The sequence below is a fragment of the Sminthopsis crassicaudata genome, chromosome 2 (genome assembly GCF_048593235.1).
Source record: "Sminthopsis crassicaudata isolate SCR6 chromosome 2, ASM4859323v1, whole genome shotgun sequence".
NCBI lineage: Eukaryota > Metazoa > Chordata > Mammalia > Dasyuromorphia > Dasyuridae > Sminthopsis > Sminthopsis crassicaudata.
In genome coordinates, this window is record NC_133618.1 from 589,282,014 (window position 1) to 589,308,303 (window position 26,290).

General features: G+C 37.1%; 1 protein-coding gene across 23 annotated transcripts in view; it reads left to right on the forward strand.

Annotated features, from left to right (window-relative positions):
• The window catches only part of TCF7L2 (transcription factor 7 like 2), a 226,281-nt gene extending 212,521 nt beyond the window's left edge, over window positions 1-13,760 (forward strand). For 8 of the 23 annotated variants that reach the window (XM_074295628.1, XM_074295626.1, XM_074295630.1 and 5 more), the window contains 4 exons: window positions 3,731-3,779; window positions 4,365-4,415; window positions 5,735-5,807; window positions 11,516-13,760. In XM_074295628.1, coding sequence (XP_074151729.1) covers window positions 3,731-3,779; window positions 4,365-4,415; window positions 5,735-5,807; window positions 11,516-11,957 — 615 coding nt within the window. In that variant the 3' untranslated portion in view covers window positions 11,958-13,760. The other 15 variants (XM_074295631.1, XM_074295634.1, XM_074295638.1 and 12 more) reach the window with 8 other exon arrangements.
• The last annotated feature ends 12,530 nt before the right edge of the window (window positions 13,761-26,290 follow it).

The following is a 26,290-nucleotide window of genomic DNA, read 5'->3' on the forward strand; positions in this document are numbered from 1 at the left end:
AGATGGGGAAATAAATGACCTTGCAGACAAAAGCTCTCGTTATGTTTTCTATCACCTGACCTCACCTCTACACTCCCAGGATTGCTACCAGCAGTCCATTCCCCTTCCCCTCAATCAATAAGGTTTTTTTTTCTTAGTCTGTTGGGAAGGCCTTGACTTCAATTTTGGGTGGGGAAGCTATAAAATGTCTCGTTTTGGACCTTACCTTTTGATCTTTTTACCCAGTGCTAACTTAAGAGGCTTCCTAAGATCACTTTGACAAGATGGGCCCATTTGTAATGACATGCATGTTCTTTAAGAGATTATCCCAAGTTACCCTTATGAGTACTGGTGCTGTAAGAAGTTAGACCTGTAAATATTAAACAGTGTGAAATGCTGGTAATGTACCTAGCAGGCAGCCAATTCATTGGGAACATGATGTCAATGAAGTCATGGTTATGCATTCAAATCCCCACCACAGGTAGAAACAAATGGAAACTTTCAAATCCCTCTCCATGTCTGTTCTTTATTCATAACATTGGCCAGTAGCATCCACCCCTCCTCTTTTATCTCTTGGACTGCCTTACCTCCTCCCAGGTCCGGCTCAGGTGTCACTTCCTGCAGGAGGCGTTTCTGGACTTTCCCGCCCTCTTTACTATTGTAGACAGTACTCCTTCATCCTCACTCCCTGCCTCAATACTTGTATCATTTTGTGCTTATCTGTATCCAACTTGTTTCCTCGCAGTAAAATTAAGTTCTCATTTTGTTACTTTTTTCCCCCCCACACACATACTGCACACACACACTGTTGGGTACCATGAGAGGTTCTGGTGATATAAAGGAGATGATCTTAACTAACAATGCTTAACACAGTATCTGGCTTGTTCATAGGTGCATAATAAATGCTTGCTGAATGGAACTAAAGAACTTAGAAAGCAATGGAAGGAAAAAAAAAAACCAAAAAACTAGGCAGTCCAGGGTTTTCTCCTCCAGCTAAGATCCTTTTGGGACCCTTAGTCTAGAATGGGGGATGGAACTTCCTTTTAGAGTGCCCCTGCTTTCATGGTTTTTTTTTTTCCCCTAACATCACCCTTAAACAATTTTCTTAAGCTCCTGTATTTCTCTAGTGACCAAAACACATAGTTCCTGCCTAATAGGAGTCTTAACTCTAAAGCTTAACTTAATTATGTTCCTGAGTTACAAACCCAGAATTGACCAGTGCTTAGATGTAGAAGAAATTCTGAGCTCCTTTCGGTGTGCCTAGGAGGAATAAGAATGTTGGAAGCTGCAGTGCTGAGCTTTCCATCTGTCTCTCAAATGGGTCACCTGAATATCTGAACAGAGCTCTGTGGCTGCTTCTGAGGCAAGTGGAAGCAAACAGACATTTATATAGGGCTTATTGCGTACCAGGCATTTAAAAAAATATATGATCTCCCCTTAATCCTCACCACAATTTTAGGAGATAGGTGCCATTAAAATGTCTATTTTGGAGTTGGGGAACCTAAGGCAAACAGATGTTAAGTGATTGCTCAGGATCACACAGCTAGGAAGTGTCTGTGTCTAGATTTGAACACAGGTTTTCCTTCTTCCAGGCACTCTTTCTTAACTTCCAAGTAAGGTATAATTTCAGCTCCCTGAAAAATAAAGAAGAGCCGGTGTGAGAAGATTTTTGGCCAAAGAGACTTTTGGGGAGTTTTCATTTTGACATAAGAAAGAATGGTTTCTCCTTTTGGAAAGCAGTTTCACTCAAGCACAAGTCACAAATAAATTTACTGGAATCTTTGTCTCAAAGACTTAACCAAAGACATTTAAAAAAAAAAAAAAACCTAACCAAGCAAAAAACAACAAAAAAATCCCCAAAAAGCTTGCACCCTGACCACCAAGTCCTAGTTCTGTATGATTTCCATCCTAAGGAGGGTTTCTCTTCTCAGAGGACATCTTGTCAAGCTCTCTCTTTTTCTGAGTTCTCTGTAGGCTTTTCCCCTGAAGCTGCTTCAGGAAGGGAGGTCATTTGAATGCCCTGAAAATAGTGAAAGTAATCTGTCTATCCTTTGTTTTTGTTTTGTTGTTGTTGACGGCATTATGCCTTACTCCTCACTTGTTTGGAGTAGTGGCCTAAAGAGGCTAAAATTATGGGTCTTCAGACCCCAGGAAGTAGCAGAGAACATCACATCCATAAGGGGGGGGGGGGTAGGGACTTTGTGTCATAGCCCATTGCTTTGGTAAGGCAAGCAGGCTGGTTGGATGAAAAATGAGAATAACTCATAGAATCATAGGTGCTGTAGAAAAAGCATATTATCTAAACCTTTCTCCATAACAGAATCCCATCTGTAGTGCTTTTTGTGATGAGAAAACTAGTCTATTGAAGATTAAGATGAAAAACTATTTTAAATGTCTAGTTTTTACCATTAGGAAATATATCTTTATTTTGAACCCAAATCTTCCCTAGAATAACTTTTAATTTATTAATTCTTTTCTGGTGAGGCAAAATAAGTCTACTCTGTCTTCTCCATAGGAATAAAAAGAAGGAAGATCCACTTAAGTATTTGAAGACTGTTTTTGACTCATTATTGCTACTAGAAAGAAAAAAAAAAGCAACACATGTTACTTATGGCAGGTGATTATATCATTGCCTAAGATATGAGTGTTGTCTGCTTGGGGGAGAAAGTAGCAACTAGAGGTGCTGAGAATGCAGTGGATCTTAGATAATCTCTTATTTTTGTGTTTTAATTAGGGTCTAGAAATAGTGGTAAATTCCTTTCATCTCATAGAAGGAAAAAAAACTATAAATCAAACTCAACAAGATCCTTTTGTTCTTTGCATTCACTATAGAACACATTGGCTCTTTTGAAAAGGTGAATTTTGGAGGAATAGGAAAATTCATTAAATTTAATTAAGCAACTGAAATGTTAAATTATCTCATCAGTATATACTGGTTCATGGGTAAGAAGCTTCCTATGTTCCCAGTATGTTGGTTTTTTGTATTCTGTAACCCTACATTTTTTTTGACTTTGTTCATCAGCTTATTCTTGTATTGATTTTTAACAAAATGCTTTCCTGAAAACACCTCTCCATCCCACCCACCTCATTGATTTCCTCCAAAATAGCATGCTTTTCTACAACTCTGTCTTTAATACCTCAAGTGAAAAGGAGCTCACAGGCTCACAAGAAAATCTTTTCTATTTCTGGATAACTCTAATTGTTATGAAATTCTTCCTTGTATTGGGTCAAGATCTGTCTTCCTTTAAAATCTAACTATTAATCCCCATTCTGCCCTCTGTGTCCCCATAGAATAAGCCTGATTCTTCTTCCCTATGATATCCCTTTAAGCATGAACTGTTCCATGTTTGGGGTTGGTCATAGGTTAGTGGAGAAACATCTTTTCTCTCCCTGAAGTTGATCATTGACTTGTTTTCCATATATCCTTTCTCTTTGGTTACTTTTCCTTTCCACTGAGTATATAAGTCTGATGGTATATCCTTTCTGGTTGAATATATTGAATGTTGCTATTAAATGTTAATTAAGTAGTTGGATTGAAGGAGTATCAAAACTCTCTTTGCATTTTCCTTTCTCTATCTCTCTCCTCTCCCCCCCCCCCACACCCTGGGCTGCCACTTAGAATCTGATCACAAGGGGGTAATACCTATAAATACATGCTTTACATATCCTCTTTCTACATAAACACAGGAGACGCGCACCTCTTTCTCTGTCTCTTGAAATAATCCTCCTCTATTTCATATGTTTTATGCAGGGGAAGAAGAAGAAGAGGAAAAGGGACAAGCAGCCAGGAGAGACTAATGGTAAGTTCAATTAATTAATCCCAAGGAAAGGGGGGGGGCATGGCAAGGACCTCACTTTTATGTCAGGCTTGTAACTGGGGGAGACAGGAGAAATCCAAGGCCAGGGCATTGTTGAGTAACCCATCCATAGCTAGCCTTTTGGTTTATGCATTTTAATTAATTGCTTCACGATTGCCCTTTTAAAGCTAGTAACATCCATTTTTTGCATGAAAAGCATATTGTGATTCTAGTGGAATGTGTTTTTAAGTAACTGCAAAGCCATTAACTGCAGAGCTGTAGTCATGCCCATGCGTGGTTTATAAAGTTTGCTAATTTTTTGCGTGTCTGAGTGGGGAGGGGGGTGGGCTGGGAGGGGGCTGGGCTTGGGTGGGCCCGTATGAGTGTTGGACATTCCTTTGGGCTGTACCCGAATGTTCTGATGCATGCCTTTACAGTGGTAAATTGCACCCATTTTAAATTAAGGAGGTTTGTCATTCTCTAGAGGAAATTAGAAATACTGCATAGGCAATCTCAGAGCCTATTTGGAGAAGCCAGCCCTTACAAACATTTTTTGAAGACTTTGTATAATTTGTTCTTTTTTTTCAGAACACAGCGAATGTTTCCTAAATCCTTGCCTTTCACTTCCTCCGATTACAGGTGCTAATGTCATTTTGAGTCATTAAAGTAGTTGATAAAATGTTTTTTACTTTTTCTTGCCATTATAGTTTTATTAACATTAAACATGTATGACATTGAACATTCTTAAGAAATGACCATCCACATGTTTTGATGTGTTTTGGTAGCAGTTTTTTGTTTTTTTTTTTTCCGTTGTTTTTGTTTTTGTTTTTTTGTTTTTGTTTTTAATTTAATTTAACTCTGGTTTTATTTTTTCATAACAGTTGTTTAAACATTGAAAGTGCTTTAGAGTTGAACTAACTGTGCAAATTGAATATGCAGTATTTCTTTAAAGAGACTGGTAAAGAATGGAAGGAATTCTGTAATAAACCTCCTTAATCTAATGGCATTTTTTGCATTGCTCCCACTAAGTTTTCTCATGCAAGCATGCATCCGCAGTATGATTTTTTTGTTCATTTTTTCTTTTCTTTTCGTTTTTCTTTTTCTTCTTTTGCTTTGCTGCTTAGCTTACAAATTGCAGTCCACTAGCTTTCACTGATTCAATGCCTGCTTCATGCCGCTCTTAGTCTCTGGCTTATACTAACAGTCCATTCCGCACAGTCTGTTTATTCTTTTCCATTCCTATCTTAATATTAATAAAACTGAACACAGGAAAACAAAAGTTGAATGTTCCAAAAGCTGCAATATCCCAGTACAATCTATTTTTTCTTTCTTTATTTCTTTCTTTTTTCATTGGTTTTATTTTGTTTGTCCTTTTTTTTTTTTTTTTAACGATTAAAACTCTTGAGTGGAAGAAAAAAAGCATGTTAAGGACCTTAATTCCTCCCCCTCGCTTTCTTTTCTTATTCTTCCTTGTTTTGTTTCATTTTTTTTAATTAAAAAAAATTGGAAAATAAAATCAAAAGAGGAAATACCATAAAAATGAAAGTTATCTAGTGACTGACGTCCCCTTATCTGTTTGACCTTATATGAGACAGTCCTTGAAGAAGGGATACTGCAGCTTTATTTGCAACAGCTAATTACAAGTTAAATAAGAATGTAATTTTCACTTTTTTAATTAAAAAACTTTTAAAACGAAAGTGAATATTTTGCAATTAGTAACCAGGTCATTGATTTATTCCCTTTTTTTATTTTTATTTTTTTTCTTATTTTTATCTTTCTCTTTTTTCTCCCTCCCCTCTATTTCTTTCTCTCTCCCTCCTTCTCTCTTTCTCCCTCCTCTCTCTCTTTCTCTCTCTCTCTCTCCCTTCTTCTCTCTCTCTTTCTCACCCACCCACCCTCTCTCCCTCCTTCCCTTCTTCCTTCCCTCCTCTGCTCGCTTCTTTCTTGAACTCATTCAGACCTGAGCGCTCCTAAGAAATGCCGAGCGCGCTTTGGCCTTGATCAACAGAATAACTGGTGCGGTCCCTGCAGGTGTGTATAGTTTCCCCAGATTCGCTGTGGCTGGTTTTCAGCTGGTTTATTTGGTACTTTCCCCCTTTTCTGCCCTGTTGCTTTGTAGCTCTGTGTTGTGATCTTAGGAGACACCAGGGAGTGGGGGCACTGCCATCCGATCGTCTCTGTGAGGGATTCTGCTTGTTCTCCTTGCTGCTGCTAGCCAAAATAAATGCCACTGTCAAACAGCATCATCTGTACCTCTCTCGTGTCAGGGACAGCAAAGACCAGTCTCTCCCTTTCCCAAGGAATGTGTTTCATGCCATCGGAATGTTTCCAACATACTTCCCTACTACAGGGTAGAGCGAGCCTCAGTGACTTGGATGTTAACACTGACATAAATAGAAGCAAATAATGTCACTTTTTTTTTCCCCTTCTCTCTCTTTCTCTCTCTTTTTTTGTTTTTTAATTTTTTTTTTGACTCATGGAAGTCCTTTCCTTTCATGTCCTTGGTGAGGGGAGACTACCAAATAAAACTCAGGTGATTGAAAAGAAAAAAAAAAAAAAAGCTTTAGCTAAGACTTCACATCCAAATGAGCACGATCCACCATTGTGTTGTATTTTTTGTGTTTACCTTATGCTAACAGATGCAAATACTCCAAAGAAGTGTCGGGCATTGTTCGGGCTTGACCGACAGACTTTATGGTGCAAACCGTGCAGGTATATTACTACCATTAGGCCTCTGGGAAAATCAAAGCCTTCTGTCCTTCTAGAGCATTAGTATGAAACGTATTTTATCCACTCCCCACCTGTTACCCCATTCCCACTAGCATCAATGGCTAATAATCCACGTCCTTCCAAATTTCTTGCTAATTTAATGCCATTACCTTTCTCCCACCCTCCTTTCTCTCTTTCTCTTTTTCTCTTTTTCTCAATAACATCTCCCTGGTGGTAGAACTGGGAACAGTCAGACCTTGATGTGCAAAGACTGGCATCTGTCCTTTCACTCTTAAAGAGCTGGCATTTTGCAGCTGACCAATCCCTAAGAATGCTGAGGTGGGATATATACAAGATGTATATGTCCACCATTTCCAAAGGTTCTCGTGATTCAAGGATCTACAGCTATGGCATACCAGAAAGGTTCTGGGACAGGTTTTTGGTATTTTTTTTTAAATGCATTATTTGTTAATTATATCCAAATATCTATATCTACTCACTCTGAATTTTTATTAGCTGACATTTTTATGGAGCGGAAGGGAAATTGTGGCATTGAGTGGTGTGCACCTACTAAGGAGTTATAAACTTGTGAGCCATAGGCTAAGAGACACTGCAGCATTTGACAGCTCTGCAGAATAATTTTTGGTGCCAATATGAATCAGAGAGCACAGAGTATTCCAAATTAAACACCCATATTCTGCTGCAGGTTTACATCAAACCTGTAATTCCATGGTACTTCATAATAGGTACTTCTTTCTTGGTGGAGGGATACCAACTAGTTCTTGTCTCATTTCCTTTCCTTAATGACCACATTTGGTTAAATTTGTTGTTTCTTTGTTCTGATACAAGCAGTCTTTGAATTTGGAATATTATGATGGTAGGTATTTCAACTCCCAAACACTCTCTCTCTGTTTGTAGTGCCTTCCTTGTCACCTTTCCCTCTTGTCCATGCTTTTACCATGTGCTTCATGTTGTTTAGACCCTAGATCAGATGTCCATCACATTACGTGCATGCCCACAACTCCCTGTTTTCTTTCTCTGAACAAGCAGGAACTGATTGGTAGCATTGTAAACTGTGTGAGAGAAAAAAGAAAGCTGACATGTAGTGACTTATACAAAGATAGACCTTCTCTGCCCACCAGATGAGTTAGGACCTTGAGACATATGGGGGCAGAGTGATTTGAAGGACCGTTGTGCTAGATGTCAGCATTTTAAAAATTTTTTTAAATAATTCATCTGCTTTTAATGGCTTTAAAAAACCTTTAAACTATTACTACTGGTTCCATTTTTCTATATGATAGCAAGTGATCGCTCTCTTGCAATGGTAGGATGCTTAGCTTTCCCCTCAGGATGTTCTGTGTCAACAAGTATTTTGTTTACTGTGCTAGACAGCTGATTGGTACCCAACTTTGCATTCTGAGTGAGGTCAGTGAGCAAGAAATTTTGTTCTGTGACTTTATTGTTTGTCAGGATCAAACTATTTAAAGCTTCATGCGATCAGAAAAGGCTTTAATTTCCTTGTAAAAGATGTCAAGTCTGACACCAACTGTGTGTTCTATCAAAAAAGAAAAAGAAACAAAACCCAAACTAATAGGGTTCTGGCTTTGGGAGTTGGAGAAGGGTGGTTTTGTGAAGGCATCTTTATTAGAAAATTATTGATGCAGATTAGATTTGTTGTTACTTTTTAAAAAATAAATATTGACCAGGCCAGCCATTCCTTTTAGAGTTGCCTTTTCAATTTACTTTTCAGTGAGCAGAGTGGGGCAGGGTGGGAATCTTTCTAAAGTAAGTTTGAAACAAATGTTGGAACCAGATTAAAATGTAATTGAGAAATATCTGAGAAGATAGAAGTACAATAAAAACAGATAATATTAACATGAGGTTTTCTAAGTCAATATATATCTTGCAAAGATCATAATGTTTAGTGGCCATGTTTCTAGTGGAGCTTGTCACTATGGCTCTAAAGTGTGCCATGGTTTTAAGTACTTGTTGCCTTCTTCTGTTGTGAATTTTTTTAAGCTGTTGTATAGCTAGTTTCATGCTTTAGAATTGTGATTTTTCTAAAGAGTAGTTTGAGAAGCATATATAATGAAAGAGACTCTGTGATTATAGTATAGTTTGAGAGTTGGATATCATTTATCATCACAGGTGATAATTCATCACAGGGATGGGTTTCCCTTACCATCACTCATAGGTTTTACTCTGGCAACACCCAGTCATCACTTCTCAAGCTGTTACTGCTATCTTTGGTGAGCCTTTCTTAGGTCAGGGTTTAGGCAATGCATTTTCTCTTACCAAGTTGTCATTCAAAAAGGGAGTAATCAGAAATGACCTTCAATTAGCCCTCAGAACAAAAAATGATGTTAAAGTGAATTTTGCAGAGTTTTGAACTAGTTATTGGAGAAGACGCTTACTATGAGTTTAGGATGTTTTTTTTAACAAAAGAGAAAGATACATGACCTATCACTCATATTCTTACTTTTAACTCTGTCTTGACTGTGTCTGACTGTCTGCTGAACAAATCGGACAGGATGTGTTTTTCTTTTAAAGAAAATAAATTGTAAAACTTGCGTTCTTTAACTCAGAACTATAGATACATTTTGATTGCCTTTCAGTCATTGTCTATTATACCAACATCCCTCATCATTCTCTGTGCTCCAGATCCCATATTCAAAATTTTCCCTTGGAACCCCTACCCCCTCTCACCCCTGTAAGATACAAAATTTCACATCACAATTAGAATTGTTTTGGGAAATGGGGATGAGGGAGAAATTAGAAATGATGTTAGCATGTCAGGATTCCTCGTTTTACATGATGGCTTTCTAATTTCAGTTGACCTTAGGGGATTTTTTAAAACAAGGTTCTGTTTTGAGCCCACCAAGTTGTTTTTCCATCTTTTTAACTATGCCCTAATATAGCATGGTATGCTGCCTGAAGTGATTTTCCCTTATTCTCAATGACCCTCCCTCTCACTCCTTCTTTCTCCCTCATTCTTTTTTTCCTCATTGTTTTCTCTTTTTTTGTTTTGTTTTTCTCTTAATTCTTCATATTTGAAAAATGCATGAACATCTTAGATTTCCAGCATGTTTTGATCTGCAGGCTAAGATGGTTTAAACCCACTGATAGGTTAACCTATTTATCTGACTATTTGGGATTTGAGCAGAACCTTAGTGTATTTTAGGACCTGGAAGGAAGCAATCTTACCAAATTTAGAATAAAGGGAAAGAGGATATAGATTGAACTTCCTGGCCTCTGCTTCCTTACATTCTGGAGAGAACTGACCTACCCAGAAGCCAGTGGTCTCAGTCTTTATCAGGCAGGCTGGATATGAAGCATGCTCCTCACCCTCCCGCCATCCTGCCCAGTCCACACAATGTACACATTTGGAGGGTATGACCAGGGTTCTGTGGGGAAAATTGAGTGAGGGAACTTAGTCTCCTTTGTATTCCAATATTAGTCTGGCAGGAATTGACTCAACTGCTTTGTGGTATCTTCATTGCTGGAGGTAGATATGGTTCAATTGTATTGAGACTGGAGGGAGCTTTTTATTAAGTTAGGCTTCTGCAATATCCTAGGAATACTTTGAATTTATGAATCTGGACAAAAGTTACGTATTTTAAGCATTTTTATAGACTATGTACTCTAGTGGGAATGATCCCTGGATCATTTTTCCCACTAACTTTATTCCTACCAAACTTGAGTTTTGATGGGTGAAAAAACCCTTTTAGTTATATATCTGATTTCTTTCTTCGGCTACTTTCACATTGTCCTTGGATGACAGGCAAGAAAGATTCTGAAATTCTCATTTCTGTTCCTTATATAATGGGTACCAGTCAATGGGAAGTTTATATTTTTGGTATGGGTCAAATTCTTTCTGGCAAAAATCGGTGTGAACACAAAGTTCCTGCTGTTGCTCCTCTGCAGGTCCTTCTATTACTGCTGTGATTTTGTGTTATGTCCTCCACTTCCTGAGATTGATTCCTGCATTGGCATATTAATTATGTGTCAGGCCTATTTAAAGGATCAACAACACCTCCATGAATAACCTCTCTTCCCATGTCTCCCCTCTCTGACCACCCCCACCAAAAAAAGCAAAAGTAAAATTTAAAAAACGTTTAAGGCAAGTCTCAATTTAATCCACAACCTGCAGGCCATACAACCAGTTATTCTTGTTACTTTGGATCATTTTGATCATTTTCTGTTTTTTCTTCTATCTCTCCCTCTCCCTTTTTATTCCTATTTTACCTATTTTGGTGGTTTGTTTTTAGTTTTGGTTTTGGTTTTTTATTTGGTTTGATTTTATTTTGTTTGAGTTTTCTTTTTTTTTTTCCTTTTTTTTTTTTTTTTTTTTTTTTTTTTTTTTTTTTTTTTTTTTCCTTCTCACCTGATTCTGACCTTTCTTGATTTGGTGCGGTTCTTAACAGAGAAACCTGAAAGCTATTTTCAGCTCTTACAGCCTCATGGCGATGGTGTTCCAAAGCTTTAAATCTCTCACTTAAAGCAGCCTTCAGCTGTATGGGCTAAATAGTCAGTTTTTTAAAAGTTTGAGATTGATATGAGGTATCTAGGGAAGGCTATCTTTCTCATTTTCTCTCTCTTTTTTCTTCTCTCTTTCTTTCTCTCTTTTTCTCTTTCTCTGTCTTTTTTTTAGGAACAAAAAAAAAATGAGGGTGGGATTGGGTGGAATGGGGAGGGCTTAAAAGGAGAAATTAACTTAATTTGAACTTAATTCCAAAGAAATTTGTACCTGACAGGTGGCTGCCACCTGAATCTGCCCAAAGGGTGGGGGTGTGGGGGCTGTGGGAGCATGGGCTTTCTTCCGATTATTTTCCTTGTTAGGCTCAGCTGGCTTAGAGAATTTAGTTAGTCTGCACACCCAGAGCATCTCTTAAAATGTTTTTTCCTGCCCAGGGTGCTGATTCACCAGGGTATCAGTTAGGGGACTTGTACTCTGTTCTGTACATCAGATAACTCTCTCCCTTGACATCTTTGCCCTTTATTCACAGATAACTCTCTCCCCCTGTTTCTAGGAGAAAAAAAAAGTGCGTTCGCTACATACAAGGTGAAGGCAGCTGCCTCAGTCCACCCTCTTCAGATGGAAGCTTATTAGACTCCCCTCCTTCTTCTCCTAACATGCTAGGCTCCCCTACCAGAGACTCCAAACCACAGACTGAACAAACCCAACCTCTCTCGCTTACATTGAAACCCGACTCCCTGGCCCACCTGGCCATGATGCCGCCGCCGCCCTCTCTCCTCCTGGCCGAGAGTGCCCACAGCAAGCCCGGCGCCTTGGCTGTCACCGCTGCCCACTGTCCGAACGGGGCTCTGGACCTGCCACCTTCCGCTCTGCAGCCGCCGGCTGCCCCCTCATCGTCTCTAGCACAGCCGTCGACATCTTCTTTACATTCCCACAATTCTTTGGCTGGGACCCAGCCCCAGCCGCTCTCCCTTGTAACCAAGTCTTTAGAATAGCTTTAGCTTTGCTAGCCCAGGTTTTTGTTTGTTTTCTTTTATGTTTTTGTTTCTTCTTTCTTTCTTTCTTTCTTTCTTCTTTTTTTTTTTTTTGAGGATTTTTTTTTGTCTTTTTTTTTTTTTTAATCTTGTGCCACATGGCTACATTAGTTGATGTTTATCGAGTTCATTGGTCAATATTTGACCCATTCTTATTTCAATTTCTCCTTTTAAATATGTAGATGAGAGAGAAACCTCATGATTCTACCAAAATTTTTATCAACAGCTGTTTAAAGTCTTTGTAGCGTTTAAAAAAAAAAAAATATATATATATATATACATAACTGTTATGTAGTTCTGATAGCTTAGTTTTAAAGACTGATTTAAAAAGACAAAAAGAAGCAATTTTGAAGCAGCCCTTTGCAGAAGGTGTTGGTTCTTTATTATTTGTATTAAATACGAGCTTGCGAACCAATCATTTTACATCTCGTTTTTAAACCATAAGGGCACAATGAATGCAGTGCCATGACTTTTTTTTTTTTTTCTGTGTGAAACAACTTTTCTTGTGATGTTGTTATTGTTTAAATGTACAGAAACAAAGGGTTAAAATGTGTTAATATACCTTGTTCCATGGTGTTGTTCTTTTGGGGGGAGGGGCAGGGAGGGAGGGGACGTTACTCACCAATTACCGGTATCACAACGCTATTGGACCAGTAGTATTTATTGCTTTAGAGACTGCTTGTTGTACCTGTATGTTGTCCCTTTTAAAATATGTTTTCCTTTTTCTTGAACCATTGTATAAAGTTTTTTTCCCCCCTTAGTGTAAGCATCTTATATATAACAACTCATTTGTACAAGGTTTTTAAGTTTATATATATATATATATATATATAAAAAAATGTGTATATATATATTTTTTGGGTTTTGACTTTTGTTTTGTTTTCTCTTTGCTGTATGAAACACAGTTGCCACCAAATGGACATTTATAGATGCATTAAAGGATCAATAGTGTAAAGAAATTGCTTTGAAAGCCATTACATTAAATAAGACTTGAAAATTAGCGAGGGAATTTTAGCGGCGCTGTTTGAGAAACAGCGGGAGCATTGGCGTCTCCCCTCTGGACCTACAGTTGAATGGCCTGCAACATTAGGACTGTGGACTGTGTACAAATTTTTACGTGCCAAAATTCTCAGTGACTTTTAACTTTCTCCCTGTTTTTAATGCTGTAATTTTTGTTCATCATGTTTTGCTGTGATGTTACATAGGTAGGTATGTGTGTAGTTTAAATGTCACCTATAACAAGACGTGTTTGGTAGCAGATTGTCCAGAAAGCATTTAAAATGAAGAGGTATAAACCCTTAAGGGCCAAAATTCTGTATATTAGATTACACATAAAGGAAAAAAAAAAAAAAAACAGGCTGCCACTTCTATGTAAAATGACTACATAAAGGTAGGTAGCAAACTTTAAAAAAAAAAAAAAAAAACCAAAAAAAAAAAAAAAAAAAACCTAGGCATGTTGATGTTGCAAAATGCTGTATAAAGCTGAGAACTGTTCATTCAGTGCCATTGTAGTTGACATGAAGCGATTGTAAAACTGTCTCCAATTTTTCTCTGGTTTATTAAGATGCTAACTATAACATTTTTTTGTGAATACTTTGAATGTTTCCTAACAGTTGTGATGTTACTGTTCCGTTTTATGCTCTTATTCTGATTTCATTTTTAATGGTTTTGACGCCATTTTTGTAATGAATACATGTTCATGCTGTACAGTATCTGTAGCATGCAGTTCTGGATTAATAAAAGCAACTTAGTATGTGCAGATAATGCCTTGTCACTTGCTTCTCTGAGTGAGTTTTCCCACAATCAATCCACGATAATCATTTGTTAAATGACTATTATGTGCCAAAGAGTGTGTGAGGTGAGAAATAAAAACAGAAATAGTTTCTGCCATCAAGGAACTGAAAACACTTGTTTTACCGTCACCCAGAGATACTTATTCCCAAATTGATATCTAAAACCTTTACGAAGTTGGTGGTTGGGTGGCAACATAAGGACCAGAGTTCAGTCTTTAAGGCTTTCTCCGTGGAGCTTGGTTTTTATTTTTTATTTCTTATCTATTAATCTCATTCTGTGCTGTTTTCAGGTAGTCCCACTGTGTGACACCAAGTGCTAACTGCACTGCTCTTATGTCCCACAGCATTTCAGTGGATACTTACAAGTCTTTTCAACTGGCATCAGAAATGGAAAATCCTGTAAACAAAAGCCAGCATGGTATAATAGAACCTTTGTCACTTTCCTGGCCCTAGTAAGAAGTAACTGAAATCTTGGATGACTTCCTTAGAGTGGGATGGGGAGGAAAGAGAGCAAAACTAGATTTAACTCTTGTTAAAGGGATTTATTGCCCCCAGAAGGACGTCAGAAGTCACCATTTCTAAAAATCAACATCGGTGTAAAGATCTGGATTTGCCCTAGTAGAAACCCTGCCCCTGCTAACACAGCCAGGCTACTCTTCCCTGGTTGTAATCTTACAAATCACAGTACCAGTAAAGTGGGCAGGTTTTATTTAATTTTTAAAAATCAGATCTTACCTTGGCCATGAAAGTAGGCAGAACCTCTGGAGGAGGGGTCACTGATCTTTAGGAGTTCTGTCTCCTGCTTCTGGTCTCATGTGAGAACCAGAGCAAAGGAAGAGACCAGAATTAACCAGCTAGTAACATAATGATTGTATTTTTCCAAGCTTGAATGTTAAATTCACTTCTTGCACCAAAATAAAGTTTGCAGACATTTATATTGCCATTCTTTTGGTCTGTGAATGCTCTCCTTAAATTATGTTGTCTTCTGTCTTCCAAAATACATAATATTTCAATTGAAAAGTTAGTACATTTTGTGACAACCCCTTTTGATGGCTCCAGGCTTTCAGGTGACCCTCTAAAATAACAGCACCTGCTATAGAAATGGCTCTGCTGGAGCTCCTTGTGAATTTGGTTTCATAGGGTCATTGAAAGGAGAAATTGTAGTTCTAAAGGGAAACATGGTATAGTGGAAAGAATGCTGGCTTTAGAGCCAGAATTTGAGGTGAGATCCCAGTTCTGTCACCTTATACTTAGGGTAGTGGGGCCAAGTCATTTAACTTCAGTTTCTTCATCTGTAAAATGAGGTGCTAAGACTAGATGACCTTGCAGCTCACTTGCTCTCCACACACATAGATTTTATATATGCATATATGCATACCTTATATACTCTGTACTCTATGTGCATATATATGAATATTTTCCTCCAGTATAAACATATATATATGTACACACATACATACACAATTTGTATCTCATATATGCATATATATTTATTATATACATATACACACACAGTCACACACACACACATATATATATAGAGAGAGAGAGAGAGACTATTTGTATATTCACTAGATATATTTATATATTCTGTCTCATACACACATATCCCCTTGATAAATGTGTTGAGTACAAATACAGGGGTCGACTGAGGCAAAGGGACTTGGACACTTCAGAAATGATTTCATGCTTTGGTGTTATAACCACTTGGGAATCTTCTCCAGCTCCCTGGAGAGTGGCTCAGTATTCCTAGAAGACACAAAGGGGAAATAATTTAACTGTCCCCTATGGAGTTCATAACACTCACCACAATGATTTCTATGTTCCACTCATCATTTGAACAAATTTTTCAATTGACTTTTATTCAAGACCTTCTCTTTAGTTTTCATGTGTAGGAATTAATAATAATAATAATAATAATAATAATAATAATAATAATAATAATAGCTAACATCTATGTAGCACTTACTATGTGTCAGACAGTATGCTAAGCATTTTACAATTTTTTTCTAGTTCAGGCAATTTGAATTCATTAAAGGGAGTGAAGTCTTATTATATTCTTTCTTAACTTTCAATTAAGTTAATATTTCCCAGTATTATTATTATTTTCCAGATTACTCACTTTATTGAAGAAGAATTTGGAGCCTAATTAAGTGTTAAGTACCATTTTTCTATCATCAATTGTCAATCTTTTCCATGATATTACTTCTGTTTTGCTCTTACTGTAGGCATTTATCCCAAGTTTCAATGTATAACTAGACTTTGTCCTCAACACTGTTTTTTTACAGAACCATTGCTATTCTATTGCAGATGCCATTGCTATTATCTGCTGGTGTTTCCATTTGAAAAATTATGGCACATGTTCTTTTAAAATCTGATTGTGGTTGAGTATTGATCTCTGTATATTGTCCCTTCTTTTCTTCATCTGAGTCATCCCCTCCATCTTGAGACCTAGCTTTTAGAGTCTTCTGCAGTGGGATGCTACTTACCTCGATTCCTTTGTCATTGTGTATCTAATGCCAAACAATTATCTTTAGCACATAGTAGACATTATTTTAAAAGATGTTGAGTTGACCCCTCTGCAGAAATCTAGAATCAGAATCAGGTTGCACTAGACTCTCCTCTTTTTCTATCTTCCTTCCCTGTCCACTGCCACTGATTGATCCCTGTTGTTTTCTTGTTGAGTTTGAAATATTTCTAAATCAAATTGTGTGTGTGTGTGTGTGTGTGTGTGTGTGTGTGTGTGTGTGTGTGTAGTCAATCCTTTCAGATAAGAGATTTATCTGATTCTTTCTCATGCACCCTTCTTTCTCTTTTCAACGTAGTCTATTTCTCCTTTAACTATCACTTCTTTCTTCTCTTAAAAACCTCAGAATACAATCAATCCACTTGTAGGATGCCTTTTAAAAAAATAATAGCTAACAGTTAAATAGCATTTACTATGTAACAGTGCCAGATACTATGTTAAGAGCTCTACAATTATTATCTCATGTAATCTGCACAATAATCCTGGAAGGTAAATACTTTATCTCCTTTTTTAATAGAGGAAGAAATTGAGACATGCAGGATGAATGACCCAAGATTATACCACTAGGAAGTATCTGATTCTGGACTTGAACTCAGATTTTCCTGATTATACCGGCCTTTTAATCACTGTACCATCTAACTGCTGAACCTTAATTCCTAGTCTCAGTACTCTCTGAAGACATCAAGATTCTGAAGGGATACTATAAGGATTTCTATCCCTCTTAGAATATCAACACCATAACATTATACATATGTTTCCACTTTCTCAAATAAATTTTTCTTTATAGGTTTCTATCAGAAAATTTTGAAAGTCTTCTATTTCATTAAAGATCCGTTTGTTTTACTTGTCAGATTATACTTAGCCTTGAAGGGTAAATTGAATAATGGTTGTAATGGTTGAATAATGGCTGTAAGCTTTTAATATTGCACTCTAAGATTTCCTTTGTTTTTTTGAGAAGTTGTCAGATCTGTGATCTTGATACTTTTCCCTACTGGAGTCCTTTCACAAGTTCTCATTGTTCAGTCATTACACTTATGTTTGACTTTTCGTGATCCCATTGATGGTTTTTTTGGCAAAGATACAGGAGTGACTTGCCAATTCCTTTTCAAGCTCATTTTTTACAAATGAGAAACTGAGAACATGGTTAAGTATCTTGTCCAGAATCACACAGCTAGTAATTATCTGAGGCCAGATTTGAACTCATGAAGATGAATCTTCCTGTCAGGATTGGTACTCTATCCACTGGGTCACCTAGATGCCTTAGTTTCTATGTCATAGTCTAGATTTTTGCCGTCATATTCCTGGACTTTTTCTTTTTTGGGTTTCTTTTGGAATATGATTGGTTAATTCTAGCTTTACTTTGTCCCTGGTTCTAATAGACCTGGATAGTTTTTATTTATGAAATTATGAAATAATATGTTCAGGCATTTTTAAAAATCATGGTTTTCTATGAAATCTAATGATTCTTAAAGTAAGTTTCTGTAACATGTTTTCTACATAATTCAGCAATATTAGAATTAGTGATTTCTATTTGGTGCATTCTCATTTTCAGGAATTTCATTTCTTGGGAATTTCTTTCTCTTCTAAACTACTTTTCTTTGAGTCTTCCCTCTTGGATTTTTTTTTTTTTTATCTCTTGCCTCATTTTTTCTAGGTATGTATATAGTCCTTTTGAAAAATCCTCCTCCCACACCTCTTATAACCTCTGTTTTCAGTTATTATGTTACTTTGCAATAATTGTTTATGCTTATTGAGTTTTCTTTGGTTAGCTCATTTCTCCAGTTTTTGTTCCTAAATTGGGATTTTATGCCAGGGCCAGGTACAATTTTGTGTGGGGTAGTAAACCTGCCTAGACTCAGTCTGGGTCTCCTGAGTTCTTGCACTGATCTCCATTTTGGGGGTTAGGCTCCCCTTTGATATTGAAATTATCTAGAAACTTAAATGTTAGGGACCTTGGAGCTTCTAGACTTCGGTTATCTTGGCTTGAGCTCTTAAGTACAGCAGAATTATGCTACCCTATACTCTTTGTCCCCTTTTCCTTTAGTATGGAGGCATGTAAGGTCCCCAAAACTGGACTTTCTGATCAATCATTCCTGCATTCTTAGGAGAGCTGTCTCTGGATACAAAATCATTTAGCTTATACATCTCCCATTCCTGGTCATACTGGAGATTCTGGAACTATCTTTTCTGGAATGTATCAGGAAATGGCTCTTTTGTACTGCTAGCTGATCTCTTATGCAGTTCTGGGGAAGAAGATGCCATTTTAGCTTCTCAATGGATTTCTTGATTTTATTTGGTCTAATATGAATTTCAAGGTTTTGCTGGACTAATTGCCTCCCATTTAGGAAGCCATCTTGACCAAAAGTCACAATACTTTCTACTACTCACTTTCTACCACTTAATATGTAAGGTTCACCCTTCCATTTCTTTATTCTAGACAGGACGTGTAGATCCTTTTAAATCTTGGTGTAAACCTATGTTAAGTCATATTTATCTCTCTATTTTCATATATCCATTTCACTTTCTTTAATTCTTATATTTAATGAACAGGAGCATGTGAGGCTATGGATATCATTCCCCCCTTCTTTCCCATGTATCCTGCTATTACTGATAACATCTATTTTTATTCTTATATCATACTTTCTGCCCTGGGATATATAGTTTTAACAGCTATGTCTAATTAATTATTTTTCCTCTACTTCCCCCCACTCTTTTTTTTTTCAACTTCTCTAAAGTAAATTGGCAAATAAATTCTTCCCTGCTTTCATTAGATGTATTCGATCCCTGGTCCTTTTTGCTCCTCCAAACCAAAACCCAATCAATCCTCTGTCATCAACTTCTTTGCCAACTTTTCACTTTTTCATGTCAGAATTTCTTTTGTAAGGTCTGGATCTTTAGCAAATAGCAGCTATGGAAACACCACCTGTGAATGTGCCCAGGTCTTCATAATCTCTTGAGATTCTTTTCAGGTTCCTTCTGACAGTATCATTTGTTCTCTTAGACATCACCCACAGTGGGTTGCAGTGCTCAGATTCTACAAGTCCCTGGAGAGTCTCTTGTCACATCCTGAATGTGCACCCCAGGAAGACAGCTTATCTCTTGATTGTTTCTGTCACATTGACATATAGCCACTTTCTTACTTACCAGATGGGAGGGGAGCAGTTCCTCATGTTGACTATACTCTTGGACTTGCCCATGCTAATGGTTTGAAAGAAGCAGACTTAAGGATTTTCCATGATTATTTTGGGGGTATTTTTATGCCAATAATATGGAACTTATTAAAGTTAAAAACACCTTTTGTTCAAAAACAAAGGATGTAGAAAGAAGCCAAGAAATTATAACTCTCTCTTCCCTGTCTCTCAATATGGAGCCTTTTGGAGGGATTCATTATTCTACACCCTTCCCAAGTTGGGAAAATCTAAGACTTTGGAGCCCAAAAGTCATTTTACAGGTGAAGAAAGGACCAACCAAAGAAGGTATTTAGATTTACCTGATGTTGAACAGCTATACAAAATAATGCATACATATATATACCCATTATTTGGCACACAAAATACAATATTTTATTTTGTCATGCCCCTGCCCAGAAAAGAAAATAATGCATTTGTAGAATTTTTTCCACTTAAATTAGTTTCTTGGTTGGTTTGTTTTTTGAGGAAGAATTTCATGACACTTCTGGGAAAGAAATCTCAAAATAAGAGTAAGAAATCACACATCTCCAAGATCAAGTTTTTAACTTTTATCAAAGATCCACATCTGGAATCCCTCTCTGAACTCTGTATCATTGGTTCTTTTGTGAGCAGCTACTGACTGGGGCAATGGTTGAGATTTTCCCTTCCATCTTCCCCCCATTAGGTCTGGTGAGGCCCCCATAGAAAATGTAAGCAGTATGTATTTTTATTTTTAAAACCCTGGCATTTTGTAAGCACATTGTCAGCCATTGTAAGCACACTGAGCCCAGTGGAGACTGGTCTGTCTCATTCTCCCTGGTCTCCTAGTGTCACACAGGATAGAATATAACATTTTAGGAAAGGGATTGCCAGTGTCCTGGAATTTCCAAGATCTTGACTGCAATGGAAAAATGAAACTTTCTGCAAAGACACTGGATCATTTTGGCAGTGAGAGAGTCTTCTCAAAGCCCAAGTGGGAAGCCATGGGAATGTTGCGCTGAATTCTGTGACTCATGACCTTGACCACTCATTGGTCCTCAATGTGCTCATCTATAAACTGAGGAAGTTTGCCAGGATGATCACTAATGTGATCTAAATCCTGTAAGTTATTTTTGTCTAGATATCAGATTAGATCTTAAATAAGTCTATACTGGAATGTAGCTGTAGAAAGATACGAGGCATTGATGAACAAATTTTCTCTGAATAGCTGAATTTAGGGTCAGGTCTAAAATTATATGATTTTTGAACATATGGATAAGGTAGAAAGGAGAGAGGGGAAAAAAAGGAATATTCCAGGTGGTTGAAGAACTTTAAAGATTACCTAGTCTAGAACTTTCATTTTTAAAATGAGGAAATAGGCTTGGTTGGGATGGGGACTAAGTTGCCCAAGCCATATGACTTTTGTGATAACCAGATTTTTCTCACCATCAGTCCAGTAGCCTTGCCATTGGCATTATGGTACTTCTAGGCAGAGTTGGGAATCAAAATGGTTCCTTCAAAAATTAATAATTTGGAGATGGTGGTAGAAGTCATAAGGCATAAATTTAGGAGGCCCAGGCAGCTGAGATCATATCTAACATGGTGGTCTCTGTGTTTTCATTGGCACCTGTTTAAGCTCACCATCTTTTCAAGTTTTATTTTCTTTAATGCTTTTTCTCCATCTACCTAATATCCCGCCATTCACAGCTACAGAAATAATGGAAGCCTGAAGGATGCTCTTACTCTCCTTTTTCTTCTCTCCTTTCTGCTTTACTTATCCATTCAGAGTCATATAATTATAAAACTGACATGTATCTTTGCCCTGATTTGTATTTTCTCAGAGAAAACTTGTTCTTCAGCAAATACAGGTGGGTGAGACCAGTAATAAGAAGCTCCTCCAAAGTTTTCTGGGGCTTCACTTTCTCACCTGTAAAATGGGATCATATTTCTCATGGAAACATTGAGATAAATAACACTTAATATTGAACGCATTCACTTGAATAATGTGATCTGTAGTGGAGCTCAGACTTTTACCAAGGTTACTGATACTTTCCAGCTATCTTGGCCAGCATGATAGAAAAACCATTGAATTTGAAATCAGGAGATTTGGTTTTAAGTATACTGCTTATCAACTCTTTGACCTTAGTCAAACTGCATCACCTCTGTTTTTTCATCTATATATGGGAATAGTATTTTCTTACCCTGATTCTTGAGGGGACTCAATAAAATGTAAGTGATGTACACATATATATATGTATATGTGTGTATGTTTGTGTGTATATACACTATTCACCCTGAGAATGTTAGTGTGTTACTACCAGAAAAAGAAAGAACAGCTACATAAACCAGTAGACAGAGCACCAGGCTTTCAAGTCAGGAAGGCTTATCTTCCTGAGTTTAAATCTACCCTTAGATATTTACTAGCTGTATGACTCTAGAAAAGTCAGTTAACCCTGTTTGCTTCAATTTCTGATCTGTAAAATGGGTTGGAGAAGGAAATGGCAAACCACTCAGTATTTTTGCCAAGAAAACCCCAGTATAGTCACAAATTGGGCACGATTGAAAATGATTGAACAACAAAAGAAGAAAAGTGCACTCCCAGAGAAGACTGGGTTTTGCAGGGAACTGGTGAACTTACTGATGATACAGCCTTATCTCACGTTTCAGATCCTCACAACAGTGCTGTTTAGGTAATGCATATGACATTAGCTGCCCTTACTATATATTTTTTCCATATGTGTGTGTGTGTGTGTGTGTGTGTGTGTGTGTGTGTGTGTGTATCTTTATATATATATTTTAATATAAGAAATTGAGACTCAGGGGGCAGCTAGGTGGCACAGTGGATAGAGCACCAGCCTTGAATTCAGGAGGACCCAAGTTCAAATCTGGTCTCAGACACTTAACACTTCCTAGCTGTGTGACTCTGGGCAAGTCACTTAACCCCAGCCTCAGGGGGGGAAAAAAAAGAAACTGAGACTGAACTATTGAGGTTACCTAGTGAGTGTCAGAACTGGAATGGGAATATGGGTCTCCTGACTTTAAGAAGAGCACTTATCCACCCATGTGCATATATGTGTATGAAGTATATAGTTCTGATACTTTTCTGAACAACTTACTCTCCCCACCCCTTCTCCATTCCTATTTTACATCATCTAGAGGCATTATTGGGTTTTTTTCCTCTTTGTGTTCTGATAATATTTGCATTTTTCCAGATCATTGTCAAGAGTGACCAAGTGAAGCATTGTCACGTTTATGTTAAATCCTGCTTCATGTAGATGAAGAATGGATTGTTGGGAAAGGCTGGGCTCTTTAGGGATAGGGAGGAATTGATCTATAGTTCTTGTTTCCATCGAGTTTATGGAGAGTTAAAGTGAGACCCTACTTGATTAATATTTCTGAAAATCATAAAGCGTCTTTTTTTCTCCTTTATTCCCCTACCCTTTTAATCTTTCTTGCTCTCTTTTCTCTTTCTTTCTCCTTTTCTTTTTAACAGAAGTGCTTTCTTTAGGCTGCCTTTTCCCAATGATTCTTTTCACATCCTGGTAGTACTTAATAACAACAACAACAAAAAAATAGAATGAAGCAAAACAAATGGACATCTTGGTCATTCTTGACAAAGACTGTTTCATTCCACATCTATAGCTTGCTACCTTTTGCTGAGAAGTGGGTGGAATAAAGCATTTCTATCAACTTTCTTAAATCTCATTTTTTTACTTAGTGAATGGAGTTTAAAATACTTAAAAATGTAAACTCAGTTGATTCAGTAATCTCATGCCATGCTGTGTTTAATTGTGGATGTTTTGTGGTGTTCAAAGGTAAAGTTTTATTTGCTCTTTGCTGATTTTAAGTAGAATAAAACCTTCTGAGTAATGTTTATTCTATTATATTGTAAAGTAAGAAAAAAGAATTCAAACTGAGTATGAATATAGATTACTTCTGTGAAACAATTTTGAAAATAAGTAATGCTTTCTTAAAAATACTTTGAGTTTTCTTGTTGGTGGTAATACATGTGCCACACCGCTCGATGACAAGAAATGTATAAATGTCAAATTCTGAATCTACATGCTTTGGCTTACAGTAACCTTCTGCAGACTCGTTCTGATTTATAATTTCTAACTAGATGAATTATCCTCTAAACACTTGGGAAACTTGTTCTAGATTATCTCTAGCTTAGGACAGACTATCATATTGGGAGAAATATTTGTCTATATTTTACTCCCTACCTTTACTCCTCTTTAGCTGTCACAGCACAGATAATGTTTTACTTGGAATCAGAAAGACTTGAATTCAAATGTTGCTTCAGATATTTGAAGTACTTGCCTTGGCAAATTCCTTTAAATCCCTTCTCCATTTTCTCATTTGTAAAATATAGATAATCCTACAATCTACTTCACTGGGTTGTTAAGGATAAGTAACATAGTAGATGTAAATGTTTTTCCAATTCCAAAATGCTATATAAATGTGAAATGTTGTCATTGTTGCTATTAGTACTCTGATGAAGAACCATAGAAGTATTCCAGACCCTGGGGACATTCAGGGACAGAATAACAAGGCTGTTATGTTATTGTTGTAGACCAGAGGAAAAGGTTTGGACTTGAAGAAATCGAGAGTAGTCAGTAATAATTCATTGTAAATTTGGAAGCATATTTCCGGTATAGTGACCCAAGAATCTGCACTTGACTTTAGAGTATTTATTGTTTCTATTGATTACGTGGATTGAGGAATAGATGATATTTTTGTCACATTTGCAGGTGACATGATGATGGGAAGGACAACCAAGATAATAGGTGAAAGAGTCAGTATTCTAAAAGATCATGACAGACTGGAGCATTGGACCAAATCTAATGACATGAAATTAGTGATGTAAAAAATGTAGTCTTGAAAGATAGAGTAATGTGATGGAAAGAGAGGTGGTATTCCCTAAGAGATCTGGCATTATCTCACACCTGATATCTACTGGCTTTGGGAGTCCAGGCAAATCACTTTAGCTCTCAAGCCCCATTGTCTATGAGTATAAGTTTGTGTGTGTGTGTGTGTGTGTGTGTGTGTGTGTGTGTAAATATATTTATACAATTCTCTTGCTGCATAAGAAAAATCAGATCAAAAAGGAAAGAAAATGAATAAGAAAACAAAATGCAAATGAACAACAAAAAAGAGTGAAAATGCTATGTTGTGATCCACATTCAGTCCCCACAGTCTCTCTCTGGGTGCAGATGGCTTTCTCCCTCACAAGATCATTGGAACTGGTTTGAATCATTTCATTGTTGAAGAGAGCTATGACCACAAGAATTGATCGTCCTATAGTCTTCTTGTTGCCATGTTTAATGACCTCCTGTTTCTGCTCATTTCAGTCAGTGTCAGTTCATGTAAGTCTCTCCAGGACTGAAATCATCCTGCTGGTCGTTTCTTACAGAACAATGATATTCCCTAATATTCATATACCACAATTTATTCAGCCATTCTCCAATTGATGGGCATCCACGTAGTTTCCAGTTTCTAGCCACTACAAAGAGGCTGCTATAAACATTCTTGCACATACAGGTGCAAGATCTCTTCTTTAAGATCTCTTTGGGATATAAGCCCAGTAGAAACACTGATGGATCAAAGGGTATGCACAGTTTGATAACTTTTTGAGCATAGTTCCAAATTGCTCTCCAGAATGGCTGGATCCTTTCACAACTTCATTAACAATGTATTAGTGTATGACTATAAGTTTCAGTGCAGTTATGGAACTTACAATGATAAGACAGAGTTGGCCATTCCTTCTCTTAAGCAATGGAATGCAATCAGCCATCTGGATGCTCCCCCTTTAAAAGAAAAAAGTTTTACACAGAAGATTAGCAAGTTACCTTCACCAATACAAAGTAACATAGACAAAGTTAGATAGTGGTTGTCCTGAAAAATGTTTGTGGGATTTAATTAATTGAAAGTTTAATAGTTTAATGTGAGCTTAGGCAATATTTAAAAGGTCTCAGCCTAGGGAGGTTAATAGTGCCTATATACTATGTCCTAGTCAAACCACATGCTTGAATACTGTTCCATTGATAGATTAGGGACTAAGTTTCTGAAGGGCAATGGAGAGGGGAAAAACTTCAAGATTCTCTCATAAGATAATGCATGTAATAAATTGGGGATATTTGGCCTGGAAAAGAGAAGAATAGGGATGAGAAGTGGATTTGATAGCTCCATTCAAGTATTGGAAAGTCTTTTATCTAGAGTAGACATTAAACTTACATTCAAATATACAAGTAGAAGTTGAGGAATGGATAGATATTGCAAATCAATAGATTTTAGCTCTTTGTAGTGAAAAAAAAAAAAATCTCTTTTGACTACTAAAGCTACCCAAAAGTGGAAAAGGCTGGCTTGGGAGATAGTGAATTCTCCTTTGTTGGAGTTTTTCTTTTTTTCTTTCTTTTTTTTTTTTTTTTTTTGAGGCTGGGGTTAAGTGACTTGCCCAGGGTCACACAGCTAGGAAGTGTTAAGTGTCTGAGACCAGACTTGAACTCGGATCCTCCTGAATACAAGGCTGGTGCTCTATCCACTGCGCCACCTAGCTGCCCCTTATTGGAGTTTTTCAAGCAAAAGCTAGATGACCCCATATGGAGAAGGTATGTTATAGAAGGAATTCTTGTTCATATATGGTTGAACTAGGTAACCCTTGAGGTCTCTTTAAATTGGGAATTATATGAAATAATTATATGGGAATTTCTCATGTTGGAAGGACTTTGAAGATGACTACCTTTCTTGGCCAAGATTACCCTTGCACTTTGAAATATAGAATGTTAGGTTATCAGGGCTTTGGGGGGACTTCTTAGAGTAAAGTTA